Source organism: Mchenga conophoros, linkage group LG11, assembly GCF_057382185.1.
Source record: "Mchenga conophoros isolate Kocher_MC1m ecotype Shallow Benthic linkage group LG11, M_conophoros_male_GT1.1, whole genome shotgun sequence".
NCBI lineage: Eukaryota > Metazoa > Chordata > Actinopteri > Cichliformes > Cichlidae > Mchenga > Mchenga conophoros.
The window spans coordinates 15,184,025-15,210,362 of NC_140536.1; the positions used below are offsets into that span (position 1 = coordinate 15,184,025).

A 26,338-nucleotide genomic window follows, 5' to 3' on the forward strand; every position below is an offset into this window, starting at 1 on the left:
GTCAGTCTCTAAAAATAAGACATTTCTTAGTGCAACGTGTCTGCCAGAACTCACACTGTGTCAGTGACTGAAAATTCATCTGTTTCCAGACTATTTCTCTTTTTTTCTCACTCAAAGTTAAGTTCTGTGATATACAATGTTGGGTAAGTTACTTTAAATGAGTAACTTAGTTACATTACTAGTTACTTCTATCAAAAGTAACTCAGTTACTTCAAGTTACTCGTTACTTTCAGAGTAACTAGTTACTAGGGAAAGTAACTTTGGTTTTACTCAGAATTCTCTTGTTAATGTGTTGCTTCCGTAACTGGATACCCAGCAAGATTCTTCTTCTAGCTTGCTTACTTACCACAAGTGCACTGTGCCACCTACCAATAGAAAGGAAAAAATAATGTGCACATTTCCACGAGAGAAATCCCACGCCTGATTCTATCCTAGCCTGCTTTTTACATCCAACACAAAAACTGCAGTCGTGGTGCTTTCGATTGTACTCAGAACTTGGAAATTCTGCCTTCTGAATAGGAAGATGTAGGTAACACCAGACTGCAGATGAGCTGCATACAGGTCTGGACTGGGACAAAAAAATCGTCCCGGGCATTTTGACTAGAGACCGGCCCACCATTATAGGAAAAATCATAAAGCCTTTGAATGAAAATAAATACTGTTGTGACAGTGATGTACACTGTTCTGATGGTATATATGTATCAATCTATCAATTGTTTGTTGTAAGACTCAGATAATTATTTTTTTAAAAGTGAGACATTTTAAATGAGAATAAGAAAGTATTTCCTTGTGCCCCCCTTTCCCTTTTAATTCCCTACATGGACCCCTGGCAACACTTTGCTAGACCCGCCCCTGCACAGTTACCAGCTGTCAGCTACATAGAAAAGGATCCTGGTGTTATTTGTCTCTCAGAAACAGTTCATAACTTCCCTTCAACTCATTCATGTTAACTAAAAGGTAAACCTGTTCCTCCATCACAGCTCTGATGATTCAGTAAGGACATCTCCTGGTTTCATCTTCATGTTTCCCACTCACCACATATCCAAACCGACATCATGACCAGCAGCTTTACAGCTGTGGCTCCAGCAAACATCAGCTGATACTAGAAATTAATATTAAATAAATTCTAACAACAGCTGATCAAGCTTAAAAGTGCTGCTGTTGTTTACCGCGACATCCGTTGGTTTCCTCTTTCTGGCGCAAAGTGGGCGATAAATAAACAAGAGAGAAAAGCCGATCAGCTGATCATTGATCAGTTTCATGATTGAAGTAGAAACAGGAGAGGGAGGGTGAGAGGATGAGAGAAGAAGAGGCAGCTGTGCAGCGTAAACACAGAATAACTCCAGCTTTGTGTCTTTTTCATTGTAGCTGAAGTCCGGGACAAACTGTTCCTTTTCACCTCAATAAGAAACGCGTAATATTTTCTCTGAATACCAGACGATTCTGTTTTTTACGGGACGGTTGGCAACTCTAATAATTAACCTTATGAACAAAATAAAGTTCAACATCAGTAACATAGCACCCACCCAGCTGTATAGAAACTCCGTCATGCTAGCTAGCACGCAGTACAAAAAAGTCAGCATAACGAAAATAAACTCCACCTAAACTTGGTTCATATCTGACCCAGATGGACTGCAGGTTATAACTTCTTACCTGAAGTTCAGTTCACCTGACACTGGGACCGGCGGCCGCTTCGGGTCTCTCCTCTTGCCTCCCTTTCTCTCATCCACCTGCTGGCTTCCACCACTTGCTAATGTTATTGAATCTGTGGAAGCTCCGCGATAGCCACCACACGAAGTAACGAATAACGAGCCTATCTAAATCCCAGTAACGAGTAACGCGTTCCTGGTTTTGGCATAATAACTAGTTACCGTGCTCGTTACCACAATAATAACGTAGTTACTGTAATGCGTTACTTAATAACGCGTTAGTCCCAACACTGGTGATATATTTATTGTTTAGCGGGGTGTCATTTATTTATTTATTTATTTGTTGTTGCTTTCTTGTGATGTGCTCTTGTTACATCCAAAATGCACTCTATGTGAGATTTCACAGATTATATATATGAGTTATTAGTGTGCTTAACTTGTAGGTGTGTGTGTGTCTAGGGGCAGTTCCTGAGCTTGTTTCATTAAAGGTAGTTTCATTATGACGGATGCTTATGGCTGTCAGGCTCAGCAGGCCCATTGTATTTGTGCTGCTTCTTAAACTGAGAATGACAACACAGCCTTAGAAAACTCATGCACAAACCTATACATATGCATTCAACGGCATGCACATATAGCACATTAAATCTGTAAATGTTGGGCAATTTCAATTTTTTTTACATATTTTACTTCTGTATGCTGCCAAGACTTGATGTTAAATGAAAGTTTCCACTCGTAGCTTTTATTAAAGATGTTAAACAGAAGTCTTGCATCATCTGTTCATGAATTGAAGCCCTTTTAGTACCCAGTTATGAATTGGACAAAGTTGCATAAGGATTGTTTTTAGTATTTGGATGAAAATTATTTACATGAAGTCCAGAACCCATAGTCATCATCAAATGCCTTGCTGAAGAATTAAAAGAACACAGCAAGGGATGCAGGCCATTCTGTCTAGTATAAGCTATCTCTGTTTTTCTGTCACCATCCATTTTTCTTTCCGTATTAGCCACCATCCTGATGTTTTACCCTGTCTGAAAACAGAATCCATCACGACTGAAGAAAGTATGATACATCAATAACCACTTGCTGAAGTTGCTGAACAAGCAAAAAACAAACTTGCAGAAATGTGGTTATCTACTGGTACTGTCACACATTTTGAAGTGTTCTAGTTCAGCAGATAAAAGAATTGAGGTGAAACCTGTGAAATTGAAACATTCTCTGTTTAGAAGGGCAAATGTATATCTGCTAAATCATGCTGTAAACTGGGTTAAGAACTGTCCCAAATATAAAACAAAGCAAGACAAAACATTTGTCATCAGCTGGTTTTGTCTAACTGATCATATTTAAGTATTATACAGTACTTAAAAACAACACAACGCTGTCACGCTGATGGTAAAAACACAGGCCTTTAACACAGTGCCGCTGTGCCACTTTATTTTTTAACAAAACACTACGCTTTATGTATAAAGAACTGCCTATTCTACTACTTATTGAAGAAAAAGAATCCACAAAAGATTATTTTTACTTTCTTTTATTTGTTCCAGATAAATTATAAATTATTTTTTAAAAAGCAATGAAATGCATCAGATGTCTCCCATGCTTTCTTTTCTGCTGTAATTTTTTTTTTTTTGAACATAAATTGGTCTATTGAAAATAAAATGTAGTAAGAACCACTACATTTTTTCAATAGGCCAATTTATGTTTAAGAAAACCCCAACAATCAAATGATCCCATCTGAGCAAGCACTGGGCGACGGTGGGAAGGAAAAACTCCTTTGTCTTAAAAAGAAGAAACCTTCGACAGAACCAGGCTCAGATGGTGCGGCTTCTGTCAAGACCGGTTGGGGGTTAGGTAGTTAAAAAACTACTCTAACGGTACAGCACTACAGCTTTTTGGTGGAAATGGGTGGAAGGATGGGTGTTACACCTCGTTTCATTGGAGGTCTTACAGGTGGTCGGGGTGTAGATTCAGCTTTTTTACAAATAGGTGGCAGAGGGACAGGACTAGGTCGTGGAATTATAACTAGTTGGGTGGGAATAGGTTGTCTGTGAAGGTTCTCAGTCATGGGAATAGGTTGCTTTCCACTTCTGGATATAGGTGGAACACACATCCTACGAAAAGGTGGTAGGTTGTCGGTCGAGAAAGTTTCCTTTTTCGTTGGTTGTGTGACTTGAGGAGCGGGTGTCAACTTTGTCTTTTTCGGTCTAATGGGTGGCAGTGGAGTCCGCTGTAACTGTTGTTCGTCAGATGCATCTTCCCTGCCTACGTAAATGTATTTATGTTCCTCAAAAAGGGCAATGTCTTTTTCAACTTGACTCATTGCCTCTTCGAGAAACATTTTGTAATTGTATTTTTTGTGCTGTGAAGGGGAGATAGTAAAAGGGAGGGATTGATATTCAAAGTTTAGCTCATTAAACCTCCTCTTTAGGCCCTGGAGAATGTTTTGTTTCTCCTGTTCGGCCAGTGGTTTAACTGTTTCCTGTTGTTTTGTTAACCAGGCATCATTGTCCTGCTTAGCCTTTTCTTTCTCTGCCTTTCTTCTACGCAGGTAGCCTGGAACGATTCTGTAATCGTTTTTCTGTAAATAAAAGGGGACAAGTCCAGATTTCTCAAGGAGCTGCTTGTCCCCTTTGCGTGTATCCACACAAGCAGGTTGAGCCATGACTTTCTTCATGCCTGTGTGTTCTGGTTTTTTCCTGAATGTGTGTTCAGGTTTTTCGCCTTCTGGCCTCTGTGGGCACATTTCGCGATGAGATGGCGCCTTAACTGTTCTTGGCACCATGGTCCTGTGTTCATTTTTATATTTATTTTCTAATACAATTGCTTCCCTGTATTTAGAAATATACATTTTAGGTTTGGGTGGAGGAAGAGTACTCTACTTTGGGAGAAGGTTATAAGCGCTTTCATCTGAAAACACAATTCAATCGCTAGCTTAAATTCACCTGCAAGGGAATTCTACAACTGTGTGTCGAGGCACCCCTATTTATAGATTTTTATGGCCTGGCATGTGACATCATGGTGGCCTGGCATGTGACATCATAGTGGCCTGGCATGTGACATCATGGTAGCCTGTCTTTGTTCTGTCATTTAAGCCCCACCCCCCTGGTTACTGTTGCTATTGTAACTATTATATTATGAATGCTGGTAGCTAGCATTCCACACACACACATACACTTTTTGCCAAGGTTCCAGCTGCAGTCACCAAGACATGTAAATGTATTTAGTAACCCTCTGGGGTCCAGAGTATAATTGGCCGTTTTTGACTACTTTAGATTTTACCTCTATATTTCACCTTTAAAAAAATCTTCTTCTTTTTTTTTTTGGCACAACCTCAAATATCTGAAATTTGAGTTAATTTTTCATTTATACTATATTTGCACAATAGATCTAAATTCAGACAAAAAAAAATTCAAAATCCGAGTAGAAAATACTTGTCATTTTTACTGTAAAAGCCACAAACATGTTTAAGGAATTGTTTTCATAACTTGAAATGCGAATAGAAGTTGTACATTTGTAAAAATTATGCACAAGTTTTGCAAACAACTTTATGTTCAGTATAATATATGCAGGTTTTCTTCCTGAATACTATCGTTGTTTATATTTACTGCGGGAAGAAACGGTTTTTATAAGGAAAAACACTAGAAAGCACTCAGTCCCCCTCCCAACTCCCCCAGCCTTTCCTATTGGTGAAAAAATATACCATGTGGACCAATCAAAAAATGATAGGGCAACATAGCATTTAGTTGTTTACGAAGGCGGGCAGGTGTATACATATAGTTTGAGTCTGACGGCTCTTTGTTTGCTTCTCATCTGTAAACTCTGCATACTCTCTCATGTGATTCAGTTTGTTTTGAAAAGTCTCAACAGGATCTTGAGCTTTATTGTGAAAGGTTTACGTGGAAAACAAACAGGCGTACAGCGGAACCACGCGATGGTTTTACCGTCATTGTTGCTAACGAAAACACGTAAAAACAGGCACTTGCCCGCCCATAGTGTGGTTATATTAAATATAAGAGAAAGAGAGAACTTTAAGAAATTAATATAGCCACTAAGGTGACCGTCAAAACGATGAAAAATACTGCTGTAAACAGTTTATTTTACGACATCACGAAACAAACGATAGCGTAATAGGAAACGATAGACATTTTTATATCGTCATTTGATATATATCGTTATATCGAACAGCCCTAACATACACTCTTATATTTGTACATATATTTATTCTTATAATTCTCAGATTTACCCATTCGTATATTTTGCTTGTTCTTATGTTATTGTATTTTGCACACCTCTGTTGCACACACATAAGAATTTCGCTCACATGTGCTGTACCAGTGTACCTGCACATGTTATGTGATACGGGAAATCTCCAATTTTTTTTTATTTTGTTTTTTTTGAGATTAAATAATATACCATTGTAAAGACGACACAAGAGTTCCAGAGGCTCTTCTGGGAGCCAGAGTCGACCAGAAAACGTTTCCCCGAGCTTGAGTCCTCTATGAAGAGCAGCCTTTCCTTATCGGCAGCGGTCACAGCCGCTACAGAGCGCTGGCAGGCTTGTTTCCCTGGGCCTTAAAACTGCAAAGGCGGCACGGTGCTGTCACGCTGATGGTAAAAACACAGGCCTTTAACACAGTGCCGCTGTGCCACTTTATTTTTTAACAAAACACTACGCTTTATGTATAAAGAACTGCCTATTCTACTACTTATTGAAGAAAAAGAATCCACAAAAGATTATTTTTACTTTCTTTTATTTGTTCCAGATAAATTATAAATTATTTTTTAAAAAGCAATGAAATGCATCAGATGTCTCCCATGCTTTCTTTTCTGCTGTAATTTTTTTTTTTTTGAACATAAATTGGTCTATTGAAAATAAAATGTAGTAAGAACCACTACATTTTTTCAATAGGCCAATTTATGTTTAAGAAAAGCCCAACAATCAAATGATCCCATCTGAGCAAGCACTGGGCGACGGTGGGAAGGAAAAACTCCTTTGTCTTAAAAAGAAGAAACCTTCGACAGAACCAGGCTCAGATGGTGCGGCTTCTGTCAAGACCGGTTGGGGGTTAGGTAGTTAAAAAACTACTCTAACGGTACAGCACTACAGCTTTTTGGTGGAAATGGGTGGAAGGATGGGTGTTACACCTCGTTTCATTGGAGGTCTTACAGGTGGTCGGGGTGTAGATTCAGCTTTTTTACAAATAGGTGGCAGAGGGACAGGACTAGGTCGTGGAATTATAACTAGTTGGGTGGGAATAGGTTGTCTGTGAAGGTTCTCAGTCATGGGAATAGGTTGCTTTCCACTTCTGGATATAGGTGGAACACACATCCTACGAAAAGGTGGTAGGTTGTCGGTCGAGAAAGTTTCCTTTTTCGTTGGTTGTGTGACTTGAGGAGCGGGTGTCAACTTTGTCTTTTTCGGTCTAATGGGTGGCAGTGGAGTCCGCTGTAACTGTTGTTCGTCAGATGCATCTTCCCTGCCTACGTAAATGTATTTATGTTCCTCAAAAAGGGCAATGTCTTTTTCAACTTGACTCATTGCCTCTTCGAGAAACATTTTGTAATTGTATTTTTTGTGCTGTGAAGGGGAGATAGTAAAAGGGAGGGATTGATATTCAAAGTTTAGCTCATTAAACCTCCTCTTTAGGCCCTGGAGAATGTTTTGTTTCTCCTGTTCGGCCAGTGGTTTAACTGTTTCCTGTTGTTTTGTTAACCAGGCATCATTGTCCTGCTTAGCCTTTTCTTTCTCTGCCTTTCTTCTACGCAGGTAGCCTGGAACGATTCTGTAATCGTCTTTCTGTAAATAAAAGGGGACAAGTCCAGATTTCTCAAGGAGCTGCTTGTCCCCTTTGCGTGTATCCACACAAGCAGGTTGAGCCATGACTTTCTTCATGCCTGTGTGTTCTGGTTTTTTCCTGAATGTGTGTTCAGGTTTTTCGCCTTCTGGCCTCTGTGGGCACATTTCGCGATGAGATGGCGCCTTAACTGTTCTTGGCACCATGGTCCTGTGTTCATTTTTATATTTATTTTCTAATACAATTGCTTCCCTGTATTTAGAAATATACATTTTAGGTTTGGGTGGAGGAAGAGTACTCTACTTTGGGAGAAGGTTATAAGCGCTTTCATCTGAAAACACAATTCAATCGCTAGCTTAAATTCACCTGCAAGGGAATTCTACAACTGTGTGTCGAGGCACCCCTATTTATAGATTTTTATGGCCTGGCATGTGACATCATGGTGGCCTGGCATGTGACATCATGGTAGCCTGTCTTTGTTCTGTCATTTAAGCCCCACCCCCCTGGTTACTGTTGCTATTGTAACTATTATATTATGAATGCTGGTAGCTAGCATTCCACACACACACATACACACATATCTTTTGCCCAGTTTCCAGCTGCAGTCACCAAGACATGTAAATGTATTTATTAATCAGCACTTTTAATTCATTTACTTTTCCAAATGGGTATTTCCTTATCAAATACATTGTTTCATCCATTTTATCTGTGATGGCATTCGCTGGTAAAATCATCTGTGGTGTCTTTGAGGGAAAAATGATGGGACAGAGCCTTTCCACTCCTGATGATGCACCAGTACAAACGCAGCAGCGTGGGGAAGAAGAGCCAGCAGTCAGCTACGAGTTGGAGAGAATAGACAGTCTGTCCTCTCTTTGTGAAGGACTGATAGAAAAATTTCAGCACATACACATTTGTTGACAAAAAGACAAAGAAAGGATTTTAAACTTGTCAAGTTTCTTGTCGTCATTGTCCATGTTCACATGCAGCAACACAGAAAGCAGAGCTAACCATCACCACAGAGTAGTGACTCTTTAATGTGCCCAGTGAATACATTTAGCTGTGTTTGTGGGAAGCTTGTGGGTGATCTTTTCACTGCACTCACTTTATAGTAGCTGGCCAACGGCCTTTTACTAGAACTAGTATGAATCCCCTCTGTGTCACACCCCCCACAGTCATTTTAACGGGTGAAAAGAAGCAGCTGGTAACTCCACGTGTTCCAGTGGAGATGCTTGCTTTTTGTTCCTCCAACTTAGCCAACAACGAGCTTAGCAGTGACACAAACTGCAGTCCAATGAAGTAGCAGTTTGAAAACCAGGGAAAAAAACAAAATTAAACCAAAAAGCAGGTAGTAGTTCAACCGTTCCATATTGTATAGGATAGGTTTCCGCTATTGCAGGAATGAAAAGATGCTCCATGGGACGCTTTCACAGTGCTTACTGTGAAAGTAAAGAGAATGCACCATGGACATTCCCTGTCTGAATAGATTTGTCTCAGTGATGCAACCAACCTCGCTAACCATCACTGTTCCTCTTTCTCAGGGTCTCCCAGCCTACGACACTCCTGAGGTGTTTGGGCTGCACCCAAACGCAGACATAACCTTCCAGAGTAAACTGGCTAAGGACGTACTGGATACCATCCTCAGCATTCAGCCAAAAGACAGCTCATCAGGCGGAGGAGAAACCAGAGAATCTGTAGTGTCCAGGCTGGCTGACGACATGCTGGAAAAACTGCCTCCTGACTACGTACCTTTTGAAGTAAGCCTATGTGTATTTGCTTTGCAGAGCGAAGTGTGCAAAGCAACATGTGCAATGTCACTCCACTCACCTTGTGTGCTGTGTGCTCCTTGTGGCTGGTGCAGGCGGAGAGGTGGGGTGTAGTGTTTTTGACAGTAGAGTGTAAAGAAGACCAGAAATAGAAAGGAGTGTGTGTGAATGCAGCTGGATCTTGTTTTATTTTGGTGGCTGTGTCGCCGCTTTTTTTTTTTTTTTTTTTTGTCGCTAAGAAAAAAATGAGGTGAGAGTGTGACTTTTCTGAGGCGAGGTGCAAAGCTCATCATGGAAAACTGTCACCTCACAACTCACCCCGCGAATGCCGCTTTCACTGCTGCTTGCGTGACTGTCTCTTCACACAGCGCATAAAGGCCTCCAAAATAGGAAAAAATGTTTTTTTTTTAAAAGATGTTTTAAAATGAATACAGCCTGCATGTGGAGCAGAAAGGCCCGTCAGAAATACAGAATATCTTCATTCCTATATTTGTTTCATTTTCAGTGAAGCAAACATGAATTCACCAATACTAACAACAGTAGTAGCTACGAACATGAAAAATGCAGCATAAAGCTCCACTTTAAATACAGTTTTTCCAGAGTAGATATTAAACTTTAGTGATCCCAGGTACATTTCCACATAATGAGATGGTGTGTTTTTACACATCTCTGTTGATATAATCTTTTCTGCCTTAATAAAACCAGGTGAGAGAGCATCTTCAGAAGATGGGTCCTTTCCAGCCTATGAACATCTTTCTGCGTCAGGAGGTCGATCGGATGCAGAGGATCATAGTTCTTGTCCGAAACACCTTGACAGACCTGAAGCTGGCTATTGATGGAACCATCATCATGAGTGAGAACCTGCGGGATGCCTTGGACTGCATGTACGATGCACGAATTCCTGCACGCTGGAAGAAGGTCAGTTGAGAGAATCACTGTGAGTTTATGTATGGGCTCAAATTGTGGTCATAAATATTTTGTACTTGTAAATGAGTTGTGTACTTGTAAATCAGGATTTGTATGTGTAAAAATAATTTGTGTGTGTGTAAAAAAGATTTGTATGTGTAAAAAGAATGTAGCATTTTCTGTAAATTCTGTGAATCTCGGGCAGCTCAACTTGCCTGAAGTGTTTCCAGCTGGGCACCGTGTACCTGCAGTCCAGTGTTTTAACCGATGCATGAAACTATACATTTTTAGACATAAGTTGTAACGGCCGCCGTTTTTTTTTTTTTTGTGAGTATTTATTACACGGCGTGCTGCGGGGAAAAGCCTGTTCTAACGTTTGAGTCTAAGGTTTATTTTTTAGCACCTGACGGCTCTTTTTTGCTTCTCATCCATAAACACTGCATACTCTTTCACATGATTCAGTTTATTTTGGAAAGTCTCAATAGGATCTTGAGCTTTATTGTGGAAAAAAAAAAAAATTTATATGTGGAAAATAAACAAGCGGACACGCGATGGTTTTACCGTCGTTGTTGCTAACGACAACGCATACAAACAGGTGCTTGTCCATCCGTAGTGTGGTTATATTAAATATAAGAGAAAGAGAGAAATTTAAGAAATGAATATAGCCACTACAGTGACCATCAAAACGATGAAAAAATATTGCTGTAAACAGTTTATTTTGCGACACTACGAAACAAACGATAGCGTAAAATGAAATTATAGACGTTTTTATATCTTCATCCGATATATATCGTTATATTGAACAGTCCTATGAAAGGTGATCATTTTATCTCCGGTGAAAGCTTCTAACAACTATTCAATACAGAGTACTAGATGGCCCAGAGGCACAAATTAATACCTCAGATCAGATTTTAGTGCTATCAGCTTTGTTATTTAGTGTCCTTGAGGTTTAGTTGTAGCACACGGGATAATTGATGCTCTTACAAGGGACATTGTCATTATCAGACCAAACTCTAACTTGTTTGTCGTTTGGGCCGTGTTCGTGCTCCTTTTTTATTAATGTACTCATTGTTATAATTGTATACACAGCACACAAATCCATCTCAGTGATAAAGGAAATGGAAATAAGAAACTTTGTTCTGATGCCATACTAAAGCAAACAATAAAAAGCTAGGACTTTTTTTAGGGCTTTTTGTTTTTTTTAGAATTATTTAGCTGACAGTCAGGCTGCATTCACAAACACAGCATTGTTAGAATAATTCAGACTGGAATGGGATTCCTGGCTGCAATGCCGACTTCTTTTACCTGCAGTTTTATCCTTTTTCTGAATCATTTGCCTCCAGTCTATTGTGTTCTGTTGTATTTTTTTTTTCCCATTGTGTCAAGTCTCTTTTTTTCACTTGCCCACACCATGTTTCATAATCCATGTCTTATCTCCCCTTTTCTTCTCAGAGCCACCTGGATGACATGTTTCAGCGTTTTATTGTACTCTTTTGCTCATGTTATTGTTTGTCTGTCTCCTTGTTGTTTTCAGTCATCGTGGGCCTCCAGCACCCTGGGGTTCTGGTTCACGGAGCTGCTTGAGCGGAACCGTCAGTTCCAGGCCTGGATCTTTGAAGGGAGACCCAACTGCTTCTGGATGACAGGTTTCTTCAACCCGCAGGGCTTCCTGACAGCCATGAGACAGGTACGCACGACATCAGGCTACCTACCATTTACCCACAGCAAGGGAAAAGACCAGATGGCACGCAGAGGGAGAAGCAGGCACACAGCCACATTTACACACGCATGCAAACATGCACAGACACAAACACATACACAGGGACCTGCAAGTAGCAGTAGTTATTTTTTTACAATGCATGAAATTCATTTTGCATTCAGACAATATGCTGAATTTGTCTTTAAATCCTATCCCTGTTGTGAATTCTGCAGGCACAAGCATGGTAAATGGCAATTTTTGTATGAAATTGCCGTTCCTAGTCTTCCTCTCTGACCATTTCTATCTATTGGTGCCATTTGTGTGCTCTGATCTGGCCAATACTGGTAGATTGGCAGAAAGTGGGAATAGTTTTATGGGGGAACAACATCTGTATTATACCTGTACTTTACTCCTGCCATCTGTGGTTCCAATTTTGCATCACAAGTACATGACAGCAAATGTATGTTTAAAGTTTTCTGGAAAAGTGAGAGCAGATGGGATCTACAACTTGAAGAGATTTTGAATGTTAAATAATTTATTTAGCAAATCCAGTGATTTATCAGTTTTGAAAGGCTGTAATGTTTAATTCAATTCAATTGTATTTATATAGCTCCAAATCACAACAACAGTCACCTCAAGGTGCTTCACATTGTAAGGTAAAAACCCTACAATAATATAGAAACAAAAAAAACCCAAAATCAGACAACCCATCTTTGAGAAAACAATTGGTGACAGTGGGGAGACAAAACTCCCTTTTAACAAGAAGACACCTCCAGCAGAACCAGGCTCAGGGAGGGGAAACAGGACAGGAGCAATACAACAAATATTTAAAGAGCTCATGTATATGAAGATAATTGAGTGCAGGCTCAAGCTTGTATCATTGCTCTTGTAATGATACAAGCCACGATTGGGGCGATCGTGGCTCAAGAGTTGGGTGTTCGCCTTGTAATCGGAAGGTTGCCGGTTCGAGCCCCGGCTTGGACAGTCTCGGTCGTTGTGTCCTTGGGCAAGACACTTCACCTGTTGCCTACTGGTGGTGGTCAGAGGGCCTGGTGGCGCCAGTGTCCGGCATCCTCGCCTCTGTCAGTGCGCCCCAGGGTGGCTGTGGCTACAATGTAGCTTGCCATCACCAGTGTGTGTGAATGGGTGGATGACTGGATATGTAAAGCGCTTTGGGGTCCTTAGGGACTAGTAAAGCGCTATATAAATACAGGCCATTTACCATTGTAAGGTAAACAATTCCTCCATGCTACTGAACTTTTATCTTGGGGGTTTGAATCTAATAGTTTGCTGAACATATACTTTGATTGGTGGCTTAAATCAGTGTGTTTTTAACTGAATTTGGTGGTAAACAGGAGTCGTATTACATACAGTAACAGTGAAAATGAACTGAAGTGTAGACCTGAGAGTTGCAGTATGCACTGAGTAAAGGATTCTACTTCCAAGTGAATATTTTGAAGAGCCTGGATCTTTCACCCGGATAAAGGAAATATTGAGGATGTAGATTTCTGTATTTTACTAAGAAGAGATTTGTTTGACTACTGATAGATACCAAATATAGCCCTCAGTCCTACCACTGAGCGTCTCAGGAGATGTACTTTTATTATCCCACAGGCATCACAAACTACCTACATTGTTCTCTGATTCTGTGTAATGTGCCTGAAGTTGCTAGCTTGTTTTAGCTGAGATGGGTATGTGCCTGCCTTTGTCATTTGTTATCAGTCTCTGTCTCTCCCAAGTTTGCCCACTAAGGATTTCTTCTTTTAAACTTGAAAATGAGAATAAAATGACTGAGGCCATAAAATACTCACATTTCACTTAATTTGTCATACTGGAGTTATTTTTTTTTCCTTTTGCAACATCATCTCACAAAACAACTCTTGTGATGGAGTTCACTTATCTCCCAGTAGTGTATTTTGGTGTTCCTATTGTTACAGACCTTTTATCAAAATTGATTTTCATGTGGGAAAACCATTTCAAAATGTCACTTCTGTCATTTATGTGCCATTCACATGTACTCGCAGGAGATCACTCGGGCGAACAAGGGTTGGGCCCTGGACCGCATGGTGCTGTGCAACGAGGTGACGAAGTGGATGAAGGATGACATCAACCAGCCGCCCACAGAGGGAGTGTACGTCTATGGTCTTTACCTGGAGGGAGCTGGCTGGGACCGCCGCAACTGCAAACTTATTGACTCCAAACCCAAAGTTCTCTTTGAGATGATGCCAGTGATCAGGATGTATGCTGAGAATAATGGTGAGTTATATTATTTAGGAACAGTGTGGAGGGGAAATAAAAAAAACTAATCTTTTGGTGGAGCAGCTTTATATCCTACCTGTCTTCTCAATGTTTGCATCCCACACAGTCACTCCTTGGATGTAACATTTAAATGTCAAGCAGAATAAGTGTTATTTATTTTGTCTGGGAATAGATTACCAGCAGTATGTGGCACAGTGTTTGTTCTGGATAAGGCCAACGTATATTCAGACAGACACAGACCCCCATGGATGCCTGCGAGCAAGGCTTCCTGGGAAATGAACTAATGATCCAATGATACGCATAATGCAGTTTGTTTACACCACCTCCCCTCCCAGCATTTCCCATACGAAGGCAGCCTGCTACGTTTGAGTGTGTCAGTGCAAAGGAGACTGCTAAAGGGATGCTTCAGTAGACAAGTGCTTGGTGTGTGTGCCGTGCACGTGTGTAGGCATGAGGTACAAGAGGTTGGAAAGCTGCTCTACTTAATTTTCACTCATGCAAAGGGATTAGTTCCATCCTTGTCCACATACAGTGTCATTTGTAAAGACACAACAAGCCTGTTTGTTTGCTCTGAGAAAATAATTTTTAGTTTTTTCCCTGCTGATGCATGAGCAAGGAGCACTGCTGTTGCTATTCTACTGGCAGACTAACAGCAAAACAAGCAGCAGACTGGCTAAAGAACTATAAAATGGTGCTGAGGGAGTACTGGGTAATAAGCGTGCTCTCCTAATTCGAGCTGATTCCTAACTACATAAAAACAATGTTTCTTTTGAGCACAGCTGGGTGTCCCAGTGGCATCTCTGCACTGATGTAAATATTTCATTGAATTGAAATGATTCTAGTTAGAAACACAATTAAGGCACAGTTTGGCAGCTGCTGCTCTCTCTCATTAGTTTTCATGAAAAATGCCATTTTTGATTTTTCTCTTTCCACTTTCTGCAGCAAATGCCGTGTTTCTTTTCTGTGTTGCAGGTGTAAAAGACTCCCGCCTCTATTCCTGTCCAATCTACAAGAAGCCCACCAGGACAGATGTAAACTACATCGCAGCTGTAGACCTGAAAACCTCCCTTCCTCCAGAATACTGGATCCTGCGTGGAGTGGCGCTCCTTTGTGACGTCAAATGACTGTTTCATATTGAACACTGACACATACAGCCATTATTCATTTTCCCTCAGTTATAGGGATGGTTAAGTGTGCAGGATTAAAAAGCTCTCATCAAGGTTAAATCTATTTTTAGCATCATTTCTGTATTAGGGAAATATGCAGCTCCATAGTAAAGGAACAAACAAAGTGACTAACAAATTTTTACAGTCAGTGTCAGGAATTGTGGATAGATACTGGGTGTTTCTGTGCAGTCAGGTCTGTAGTGTGGCTGCTAAAGGTCCTGTGTAAATGTTCGAATACTCTGGTATGAAGCCCCCTGTCTCTTTGGGTTTCCTCTTTTCATTCAGACTAGTTGGACCAAAATGATCTGTTTTTGAAATAATTTACACCCTAAAGTCCAGACATATCGTAGCCATCTGCATGCTCACCCAGTGTCAAGTCTGTACAGTATTCTAAAGGTAAACCAAAGACCTTTATTCTAGTTATGATGTATGTATTATAGTGACATCGTCAGCTCATTTGATTACTCACACAGTCCAGTTTCATTTGACGAATAATATCAGTTCAGCACGTACTGTACGGCTTTTCATTACAAATCCTGACATGTTAATGAACTGAGCTTGTCATATTCGAAGAATCCTGAGGGTAAATAAAGGCACTGTAGCACTGAAATACATAGAAATTTTAATTAAGTTTTTACAAAAAACAACTTGCATCATCAAAACATCAAAACACTTTTTTGGTAGTATTTTCTTTTCTTACAAAACCACCATATCATATGTGATCTAAAGCTACCCTGTACACAGGTCAGGCATGGATTTCCCAAGAAAGTCTTAAATGTTTGTAGTTTTTTAATTGAACCTGTTTTGTAAATCTTTGTGGCTCACCGGGGCCAGGTGCATATAAAACTGTGTACCCACAAACAAAAGTCTGCATTCTTTCTGTCAGGGTCGCAATATAAAGTGCATGCTAAGATAAAACATTTTATAGCACAGTTTGTAGAGTCACCAAATGTGTCATGTTATGTGTGTCTGGATGCCATTTTAACCTTTGTCCCGCCTTCCCACATTCAAATCAGCTTTTATTTACAAAAAAGAGAGATGAGCTCATGTGCAGATGCAAACTGGATCCAAAGATGAAATAACAGTTTAACACTTTAACATTGAAGGAATTTACTTTAGTGCAGGACCTTAGAGAAGCTTTAATGTATGCTGTTTATTTTAACTTAAAGGCTGGGTAAACTGTATTTAAATGACAATCCGTCACATGAATTCAGTTTAGGCTTACAGTGCCAAATCACAACAACAAGGTGCTTTCTACTGTAACATACAGACCTTACAGTTAATCTGGATGAATGATGGCAAAATTGTAACCTTCATAATGTGTGTTTGTCACGGTTTTTTGGTCATTTTAACTCACACTGAATCAGACTACATATTTAACTGCTGAAAATAACATTACGAAGTCACCGTTGAGGATTTTTTTCCTAATTAGATCATCCAAGAAAACTTGGAAGAAAAAGACGCATGATTTTACAGAAAGGTTTATCATTCATGTTTTCGTTTTAATCTCTTATTTATTCTGCTTGTGGCTCTAAAAAAACCACCCCCAACTATGTACACCTGTTTTTAAGTGTGCAAAGGGTGTCCATTGTTACGGCACATCCTGTTATAAATTGCATGAAAGCAATGTGTTTGTACACATCTCAAGTCATTTATGCAACTGGCCCCAGATTTTCCATTTTCAGCAAGCACTGACAAATCTGATCAATGTCCTAATCACGTCAGTCAATGCAGCCAAGGAGAAACTGGAAAGACTGTTTTGGAAAACACCACCCTGCATGAATATCAGAATATATTCATAGATTCTACTTTTCATTTGTTTTTCCTGTTTGTAAAATACATCTAAGACTTGGTGCTTCTAACAAGGTCGATGGACTTATGTACACATGGTACACCTTGTTTTCTGGCTGGTTTTTTTCTTCTTCTTAACAAGACACATTTTACCTTTGCAACAGTGGCTGTGACATTTTCACTTGTATTGGTTTGACCTTTGCTTTCATTTTAATATCAGATTTTTCATTTCTGGCCTTTTGTGTTACCCTAGGACTTTGCTTGAGTTCGGGAAGCAGGTAAAAGTTAGTGGTTAATTCATACCCTCTGTTATCTTTGGGGCGCCAAAGTCTTTATAAGACTCTGCTGAAAATTGTTGCCATGCAGTTATTCTTCTGCATTCATATGGTGCTGAAATAACACAAACAACGAGTTCCCAAACGAAGAACGCACATAAATCCCCTTCAAGTGAGAACAGCAGCTCAACAAATCCAGCCAAAACTGTGACGTAGTTGTTGGCGTCTGTACACAAAAAAAATGGTAGAACAATGAAAATGTTTGGTGCCAAGAGTTGGTAAATGGTGCGATTAAAGCAGATAAAAGTACAAAGACAAGAAACTGTCTTCCTAACTCTGGAAATGCTGCCATGTTAGGGGCATGCAGAGTCAAAAGTTATTTGGCATCCAAACTGTATCCTGTAGGGTGAGATAGGTTTTGATGCACCTTGCTGATAAGGGGTTTCTATGATAAAGCAACTACCACAAGCCTCCCAGAACTGAGGCAGAATATTAATTCAGCCCATTGGAGATTTTCACTCTCATTGAACTTGTACATTATTACATCAGACTGACTTGTGCAACTGTGTTTTTTCCAGCTCCCACATTCACATTACAGTATATTTTTAGGTGTTACTGCCTATCTCCTGTACATGCTACACTTACAGTTACATAAGTGACAAAATGTATACTACAGCTGTGGCATAGGTAATTTGTAACGCAACAGTAAATCCGATTTTTACCTCCTTGTAGATCAGGTCCCTTTATGCCCCACACTTTATAAAAGCAGCACTGAGAAATTCAAACCTCTTCAATCTGAAACAAAAGTCTTCGTGCCTGTGTAAATCAGGCTCAGGGCATTACGTTCCCCTGTGACAGGGACCGAGTCATCTCCGTGTGCACAAAGAAGGTCCTAAGCTCTCCTTTGCCCTTGACATTGATGATGCCTCTACAAGAGCACATGTACCCCAAGGTTAGAAGGATGTCACTCGTCTCCTCCGTCACCTGCAGGGAGAACCAGATGGGTGATGACCATTTTGCTCATCTTACATGACTGAATTAAATTCCTACAGGCAAAAATACTCAGCTGTCCACGGGAAAATTCTGCTGACCATTAACTCATCAGTAAACGGTTCTTCTTCGATGCAGTGCTTCATTAAAATCCACTGACAGCAGGATTGCGGTTGGATACCTCTTGTTTAAAGTCTAACATTTACGTTCATTTTTAGCCCTAACAGCAAAATGTGTGAGTCAAGCAGAGTTGCCAACACTGGTGCATATTTGGATTCAGTCGTTAATAGATGAAGAAAACAAAAACATAAAAATTCAATGTGTAAGTTAAAGCGAGAGAGTACTCCCAAAGCACAAAGATGAAATACTGTGTGAACAACAAGCAAACAACATTGAAAGCCTGGGAATTTTACCATGAGTAAAAGTGACATTCTGGTAGGCAATATCAATGCTACTTTAAAAGAAATTGTCTTATTTCTGCCTTCTATCTGTCTTAAAATATCAACCGGAAATCATGGAATGCAATTGCGAGCCCTGTAGTTGTGCCGCACTGCACAGCAGATGGCTCTATCAAATGTGTACAGGCCGCGAAATGTAATACAGCCCTCTGAAGACTGAATGATTGCCACAGCCACATGCCATGCAGCAGCTGAAAAACCATTCTGTCTTATCAGTGCTCAGACATGACATAAGATAGGATTTGACGATGCCATGTGATGTCAAGAAGATGAGATGTCCTTGCTGTAATAAATGGCACATAAGAAAGAAGAGTTTTATCTTTTTAAGCATCCGTATTGCCATTTAAATGTCTGCAGTATGAAGAAGGAGGTCTGCTGGTCCTTTGAAAGAAACTATCAGAATAAAATACCAGCTGATGTTTGACAGCTGTCTTAACATTTAGTATTGCAGTGAATAGGCAGGGTAAGTGGGGTTTTTTTTAAATTTTATTTATGTCTTTAATTTAGTGTGTGAATGTGTGTGTGAATGGGTGGATGACTGAATGTAGTGTAAAGCGCTTTGGGGTCCTATGGACTAGAAAAGCGCTATACAAATGCAGGCCATTTACCATTAAACTCAAACGTTCCCCAAATCATTTACCTGTATTTTCCCCAGGACTCCGGTGCTGTCCATTCTGCTGGCTACATTCACAGTGTTTCCCCAGATATCATACTGGGGTTTCTGGGCCCCAATGACTCCAGCTATCACTGGACCATGGTTAATACCTGACAAAGGAAACATTTTAGTAAACCTTTCAGACAGTGTCCCTATTGCTGCCATTCATTTGGAATTACCTTATTATTTTATAGTTACAAATATAAACTGCTTTTTTAGATTTCCTACTTGTTGAAAATGTATCAAAATCAAATGTTGATGCCACTGATTAACTATTGAGTGCTGCTCAAAGCCGACTTGAGCAGGAACCCTACTGCTTTGAGAACGAACAAAGCTTTTCACAAGATTTCATCAGAACATGAAACAGAGGGCGAGCTAAATGCAGCTCAACTCTTAATCCCCAGCAGTCTGGAGGCTGTTCGCAGCACTGAGATGACACTGGGCCTCTCTTTGACTGAGCTTCTGACTCAGTCTCCAGATTGTTGGAAATTGCAATCTGCTCAAGTGTGCAGGAGGCGCATACAATCTCACAGCTACTGGTTCGGTCCAGTCCCAGTGGGTGAGGGTGTGTACGGCTCTCTCATGGAGCATTTTCAGCCCCATCTGGAAGCAGCAGGGATGTACAGTCACTCACGCACACTGCTGAGTTAATGGTGCATCCCATGCTGAGATCTTAAGACACAGGTTGAAGGTATCGAACTCTGACTCTTATTGCACAGAGGGAGCTGGAGTATGCCTTCCTGCTGTTCTACCTCTTATTTTAGTCTTACTGCATAAATAAGCGTTAGTCTTGTTTTTTTCAGACATCTGTGCACTCTACATCTTACAGGAACTCTACACAAACAAGGGATGCATAGAGGCTCCATGACAGTGCAATTTTGGATGTATTGCAGTCAAGCTGATTCCTGCTTTTCATACAAAACTCTAGAAGTGGGATTCCAGAAAATATCATAACGAGAAGGCGGCAACAAGGAATGAAACTCCCACTGCAGTGATAGTATCTTGTTACATCATGTCATTTACCTGAAACGAGCTGTGGAATTTAATTAATCAGTTTAAACCACTCATTTTCAATTCTCATGTGAGGTCAGTACACTTAAATATGTGAACGATTACAGTGTAGTCCTGTATATATAAAATATTATATACATTACTTTGTATTTAATTTCAGCTTCTCTGCATAACTCACCAACTCTGAGTTTGAAGTCATTGAACGAGTGTTTGTTGATAAGATCCAGTTTTCCCATCAAGGCAAATGCAAACTCTACCATGGTCCCTATGTGCATATACTGCCTGTCATGTTCCTGGGAAACATAAAAAAGCACAACTAGAAACACATTAGGTTCTTGCATAATGTGCATATGGCAGTCACACAAAAATGATGATGTCTTTGTAATGGGCCTACCTGTGATGTGTATTCAGGCCCTGGCGATGTGTTCAGCCCAGTAGCAGCCATATAAGTGCTGCCAATGGTCTTGATCTTTTCCACACCGCTGAACTTCGGTTTGGAAAGCAACTACACATGGAAATACAAACACAGCTCAACTGAATAAAACCCAAATTTATAGCAGCACAGACAATAAAACCTAATTGTATGAATCTGTAAAAAGCAATGCTCTTCACTGAGTCAAGCAGTGCAATGGTATCACGGTTTCTGTCTGTTTTTGTGGTGATCTGGGTATTTACCTCATCAAAGTCAGCAATGATTTCGTTGAGGAGCCTGAGGCACTCTAATCCTTCTTTGTTGACGTCAGACTCAGTGTAGAACTCTTTAAAGTCTGGGATAGAGGCAAACATGACACACACCAGGTCGTAGGACTGGTGGTACAGATCCTGCATGACAAAGAGAAGCAGAAGACAGAGTGGAGTCGTTAGCTTGTGCAGGTGCAAAACAATGCTGTAAAATTTGTTATGAAACTGATAAATTACAGATGAAGAGATTTTGAAAGACAAATATGGGATCTGCACCGCATATTGGGGGTTTTCTGTGTTTTATTCAAAACAAGTAAAAATCAATCACTGGGCAGCACATGAAACATAATTGACAAATTAAAGGAGGCAAATCACCCAAACCACCATCCAAAAAAACAACAAACAGTTGCTTTAAATCTCATTAGAGCATCTTGTTCTTGGACCCTGTTCAAGAACAGAAATGAAGTCAACTGCTGACTCGTCACTCAGGATTTCTGCAGCAGATGCTGCTCTCCTGTTTAATCTTACATGACCTCCAGGATGCCACATTCTCTGAACTCCCTCAGATCTAAAACTTCAGGGGATGTAACAGGATTTACAGCGATGAATGAGTCATGCGAGGCATCATACTGTCACACTACAAAACAAGTGTCAGGTTCATTTAAAGTTTGCACTTTCAAAATAAAAATCTGAGCTTTAGCCCTTATTATTTTAATAAACAACCAATGAATATTTCAGTTTAAATTAATCACACATTTTAAAACAGTGTATTCAATATTTTGCATTTGACAATTGTGTCTTGATATCCTGAATTAAACATCCTTCTTTTCTGATGCATCAGCGAATGAACGCAAAAGAACTTTGCACATAAACAAGCACTTTGAAGTCCTCTGTGTAATTCTACATTCATTAGTCCTGTAGCTATTGTGAAAATAAAATCTGGATAATGTTACATTTACATTAGTTATTATTATAAAAAACACCACAGATTATAAATTCCTACCTCATTCTTCCAGTTACGGGCCAGGAAGTGCTCTGCGACATGCGCGGGCAGGACATTCTCCAGCAAAACGCGGTTGAGGTTCTCCATGGTTTCAATCTCCTCACACTCCTTCTTGAACTTGTTCTTCCAGAGAAAGTCTAACCTACAGTAATATTCATTCTGTTACAAGAGGACACAGAGGTAAAGAGACTGAAGGTATAGCTGTACAGCTTTCTTCCAAGAAGTCACAGAGAAAAACAGAAACAGCCACAAATATGGACACCAACAAGCCTTAGGACATGAAATGTACAAAAATGCAAGAATTTAGGCACATTTACAAAAACCTCATACAGTATGACTTTTGGTCAAGGCAGACAAGACTGACCCAGTGATTTTTGCAGCTTTGCTTAAATGATGTAGTTACTTCACCAGTGTAATAACAAGGCCTTCTTCAGAGCCCAAGATCAGGAAGGACAAGTGGAATAAAATGTTCCAGGATCAGGTAGAATTAAAGGCTCTGATGGGATTGATTATTTTTTTTCCTTTTCTTCAGCACTCACACCTCAGGTAGTCTGTGATGGCAACTCTAGTCAATCCTGTTTAATTGTCATATGCAGTGAACTGATCTGGTAAATAAAAATGACCAACCAAGGAAAAACGTGCTCGCAGGACGGGACAATTATGATCAAGCACTGCAGATGACCGGATTGGACAGCACAGATATTACCACATGTTACAGCCAGCAACAAAAATAGAGGCAGTAATTTAAAAACTGTGTGTACACAAATCAGAAGCGCATGTAACACTTTAGATATTAATAAATAGAATTTATTATTTATGGTGCAGATATAATTACACCTTATGGTAGAGACAACTACTTCAGTAATTTGTATTCTTCAAATACATTTAACTCTCTCTGAAAAGCGCATTTAGCTAAAGGGACGACCATGTGGAAACTGATGCAGTACTACAGAATCCCGCAGAAGCTCATCAACATCATCCAACAGCTTTATGAAGACTCGTCCTGCCGGATCATCCACAATGGAAAAATGACCAACCCCTGCGCAGTGAAAACTGGACTGAGGCAAGGCTGCATGCTGTCACCAACAATCTTCCTGATCGTCATGGGCTGGATCATGAGAAGAACCACAGAGAGCAGCAACACCGGCATCCAGTGGACCCTCACCAAACAGCTGGAGGACCTGGATTTTGCAGACGATATCAGCCTTCTGTCCCATAAGCAGCAACATGCACAGTCCAAGCTTACACGGCTCGCTGAGGAGGCAGAAAAGACCGGCCTGAAGATCAATGTCAGAAAAACGGAGGTGATGCGGTTGAACAACCGACAAGAACATCCACTGCAGCTACAGGGACAAGACTTGGTGGAAACCAACCGCTTTGTCTACCTAGAAAGCATAGTCAACAGTGATGGCGGCACAGATGAAGACGTTAGGAGCCGGATCAACAAAGCAAGGCTTGCATTCAACACCCTGCGACCCATCTGGAACTCCAAAGCCTTATCTCAGCGCAGCAAGATCTGCATCTTCAACAGAAACGTGAAAGCAGTCCTCCTGTATGGGTCCGAGACGTGGCGAGTGACCAACACCACTACCAGCAAGATACAGATTTTCATCAACAAGTGCTTGCGACACATCGTCAACATCAGATGGCCTGAGAAGATCTCAAACACAGATCTGTGGAAGGGAACCAGCCAGAACCCAGTTGATCAAGACATCAAGAAGAGAAAATGGGGCTGGATAGGCCACATACTTCGAAAACCACTAGACAACGTCACAAGGCAAGCACTGGACTGGAACCTTCAAGGGAAAAGGAGAGTGGGGAGACCCAAACAGACATGGAGAAGATCTGTCGAGAGCGAAGTGAAGGGCGCCGGAAAGACGTGGACCCAGCTGAAGAGAACGGTCCAGAACAGAGTCCGTTGGCGTGGTGTTGTTGCGGCCACCAACAGGAGTCTACAGGAAAATTGATTAAGTGTCAGTATCCAGTTCTGTCGTAGCTTTTCAGGACATCCACAGCATCCACAGTGAAAACCATTTCCAGCAGCCTTGCTGACAGTACACAGTAGAGCCCAGGTGATCAGCTCCATCCCATTTAAAAATGAAACAGCAATATTCCTTTGACCATGCCTACTCTCCCTGAGTGACAAAATCCTGAATGTGACACTATTCTAACCTATGCAAAGTAATATACTTTATTTATGATATACTGTGTACATGTATAACAAAAAAAAGAATCTGCATTTCTTACGCAAAATACTGGTGAAAAAACACTCTTTAGACGCTTTTAGCATCAAGGTCTCGGTGGTCAATAGGAAGTAATGATGTAGCTGTTTATTTGTTCATCTTAAACATAACCTGCTCCATTGCACTTTAAGTGTATAGGTTACCTCCCTAAGCAAAAAATCCTTCGTCATATAGTACAGGCCTCGGGCTGTACAAATACGATGCTCCAATTCTAGTACGAACAATTCAGCAGAACCCCCAAACAAGTCAGAAGAACATGTTACTCTCCAGCCTCTGGTTTCTCTCTCACTACTAAATCTCAAATTACATCTGAGTAACAGCAGACTTGCTGATGTAAATCGCTGCCCCTGAGTGACTGAGGGAGGTTACACAAATTGGTCTAAAGATGCCTCTCTTTCAGTGTGTCACAGCAGCCAAAAAGCTTAACCATTTCTACCAAGTTCACTGATTGATTTTCACTTAGAAGATAAATGAGAGCCACTGTTTTTTCCTCACAAAGCTCTGAGATAATAAAGAGATACAGAGAGAGAGGCAGAACCAGCAGCATCAGAGCTACAAATTTGTCTGCATTTATAATCATCCAAAGCATCGCCGTTGTGACATATAAGAAATGAGTCACGTAAAACATTAGTGGCATTAAAATGTGTTAATCTATGAGAGACCATTAAGGGTCAAAGAATCTAAAGGAAGGTAGGTAAAAGATAAGGCTAAAGCTTAGCAATGCTCTCAACATGCTTCAAAAGACTAAGCTAGCAGCTGGTAAGAACACATCACATGGGAAAATTTCTAAATCAGAGGATTTTTTTTGGTTTTTTACATTTTGCAAATACAGTAAAAATAACTTTCCATCAACATCCAAAACCCGCAGCTAAAAAGAATGGAAAAAGTCCAATGATGGTGTAATAATGGCACACAGACGAAAACTACTTTTCTTTTAGCGATAAACTGTGCAGCAGGAGACCGATGACAACGCCATTCAGACTCTTACAGCTTAGACTTACCTGCCTGGCAAGCACAAGCAGAGTGATGAAGAAGATAAAGAGGGATATAGAGCCCATAGTCTTCAGGTCTTTGAGAACTCCTGGTCTGGGCAGGAAAAAAATAGACAAATGTTTTTGTAAGATAAGAAAAAGATAAAGACAGAAATAAAATGCGACTGAACAACAACAACAAAAAAAAGATAGAACAGCAAAAGAGGGCTAGAAAACTAAAAGTTATAGATGAGAAAGGGGATTTTTGACTGCAGTCAGTAGAGATGTCTAGCAGAGCGTTTTATTCCAACCTGTCACTTAATTAAGACTGTCGCTTCTGCTTTGCTGTGACAAGAGCTTGTTTACTGGATGCGTTTCGGAGGGGGGTTAGCCCTCCTGCAAGGGTGTATCGACTAGAGACATTTCTCAAGAAGGAAAAAAAAAAGCAAGTGTTCATGATCCTCAGAGATACAGCTCTGCACAAACTCTTGAATATAAAACTTCAGTCTTCCACTATCATAAAAAGCAAGGTTTTATCAACGTAGACTCCCACACAGTCCAAGCCCAAAGCATATTGGATGAAAGCTGATGCTAAAAACATTTAAACTGTCAAAAGACCTGCATTCTAATATAAGGAAGCACATTTTACATTTTTACTCTTAATCTTATCTCCAGTAAAAACTGGAGATGAAAAGTAGACGCACTGCAGCTGTGATTCTTCTTCTTCTTTTAATTAAAGAAATAACAGCTGTTAAGATTTTTCCAACTAGAAAAATTATCAAAACTTTTCAGATTTATCAGTTTTACAGTCCGGGACAGTAACGCCCATAACAAGACAGAAAAGTGCCGTCCTTGGTGGGAAATCAGACAATTTAGACATCTGCTGACATTTATTTGCTCACAAAGAAGAAGCTAATGATGCTTTAGACGTCAAAAAATTTTGTTAGAAATTACATTCAAAAACCTGTCTTCCAGCTCAGACGAAATCCATATTTTCTAGTGAAATTACAATTGATGTCATAATCT

The 26,338-nt window shown here is 40.2% G+C and overlaps 2 protein-coding genes across 4 annotated transcripts in view; one reads left to right on the forward strand and one right to left on the reverse strand.

The window, feature by feature from the left end:
• dnah5 (dynein, axonemal, heavy chain 5) overlaps nucleotides 1–15,845 on the forward strand; it is an 88,470-nt gene extending 72,625 nt beyond the window's left edge. The window contains exons 77-81 of the mRNA XM_085291103.1: nucleotides 8,980–9,195; nucleotides 9,910–10,122; nucleotides 11,645–11,797; nucleotides 13,834–14,065; nucleotides 15,041–15,845. Coding sequence (XP_085147229.1) covers nucleotides 8,980–9,195; nucleotides 9,910–10,122; nucleotides 11,645–11,797; nucleotides 13,834–14,065; nucleotides 15,041–15,192 — 966 coding nt within the window. The 3' untranslated portion in view covers nucleotides 15,193–15,845. The remainder of the gene's footprint in view (nucleotides 1–8,979; nucleotides 9,196–9,909; nucleotides 10,123–11,644; nucleotides 11,798–13,833; nucleotides 14,066–15,040) is intronic.
• The window catches only part of adcy2a (adenylate cyclase 2a), a 60,322-nt gene continuing 49,821 nt past the window's right edge, over nucleotides 15,838–26,338 (reverse strand). For 2 of the 3 annotated variants that reach the window (XM_085291101.1, XM_085291100.1), the window contains 7 exons: nucleotides 25,343–25,427; nucleotides 22,099–22,257; nucleotides 21,090–21,236; nucleotides 20,809–20,919; nucleotides 20,593–20,707; nucleotides 19,389–19,513; nucleotides 15,838–18,284 (listed from right to left, as the gene is read on the reverse strand). In XM_085291101.1, coding sequence (XP_085147227.1) covers nucleotides 18,132–18,284; nucleotides 19,389–19,513; nucleotides 20,593–20,707; nucleotides 20,809–20,919; nucleotides 21,090–21,236; nucleotides 22,099–22,257; nucleotides 25,343–25,427 — 895 coding nt within the window. In that variant the 3' untranslated portion in view covers nucleotides 15,838–18,131. The other variant, XM_085291102.1, reaches the window with a different exon arrangement.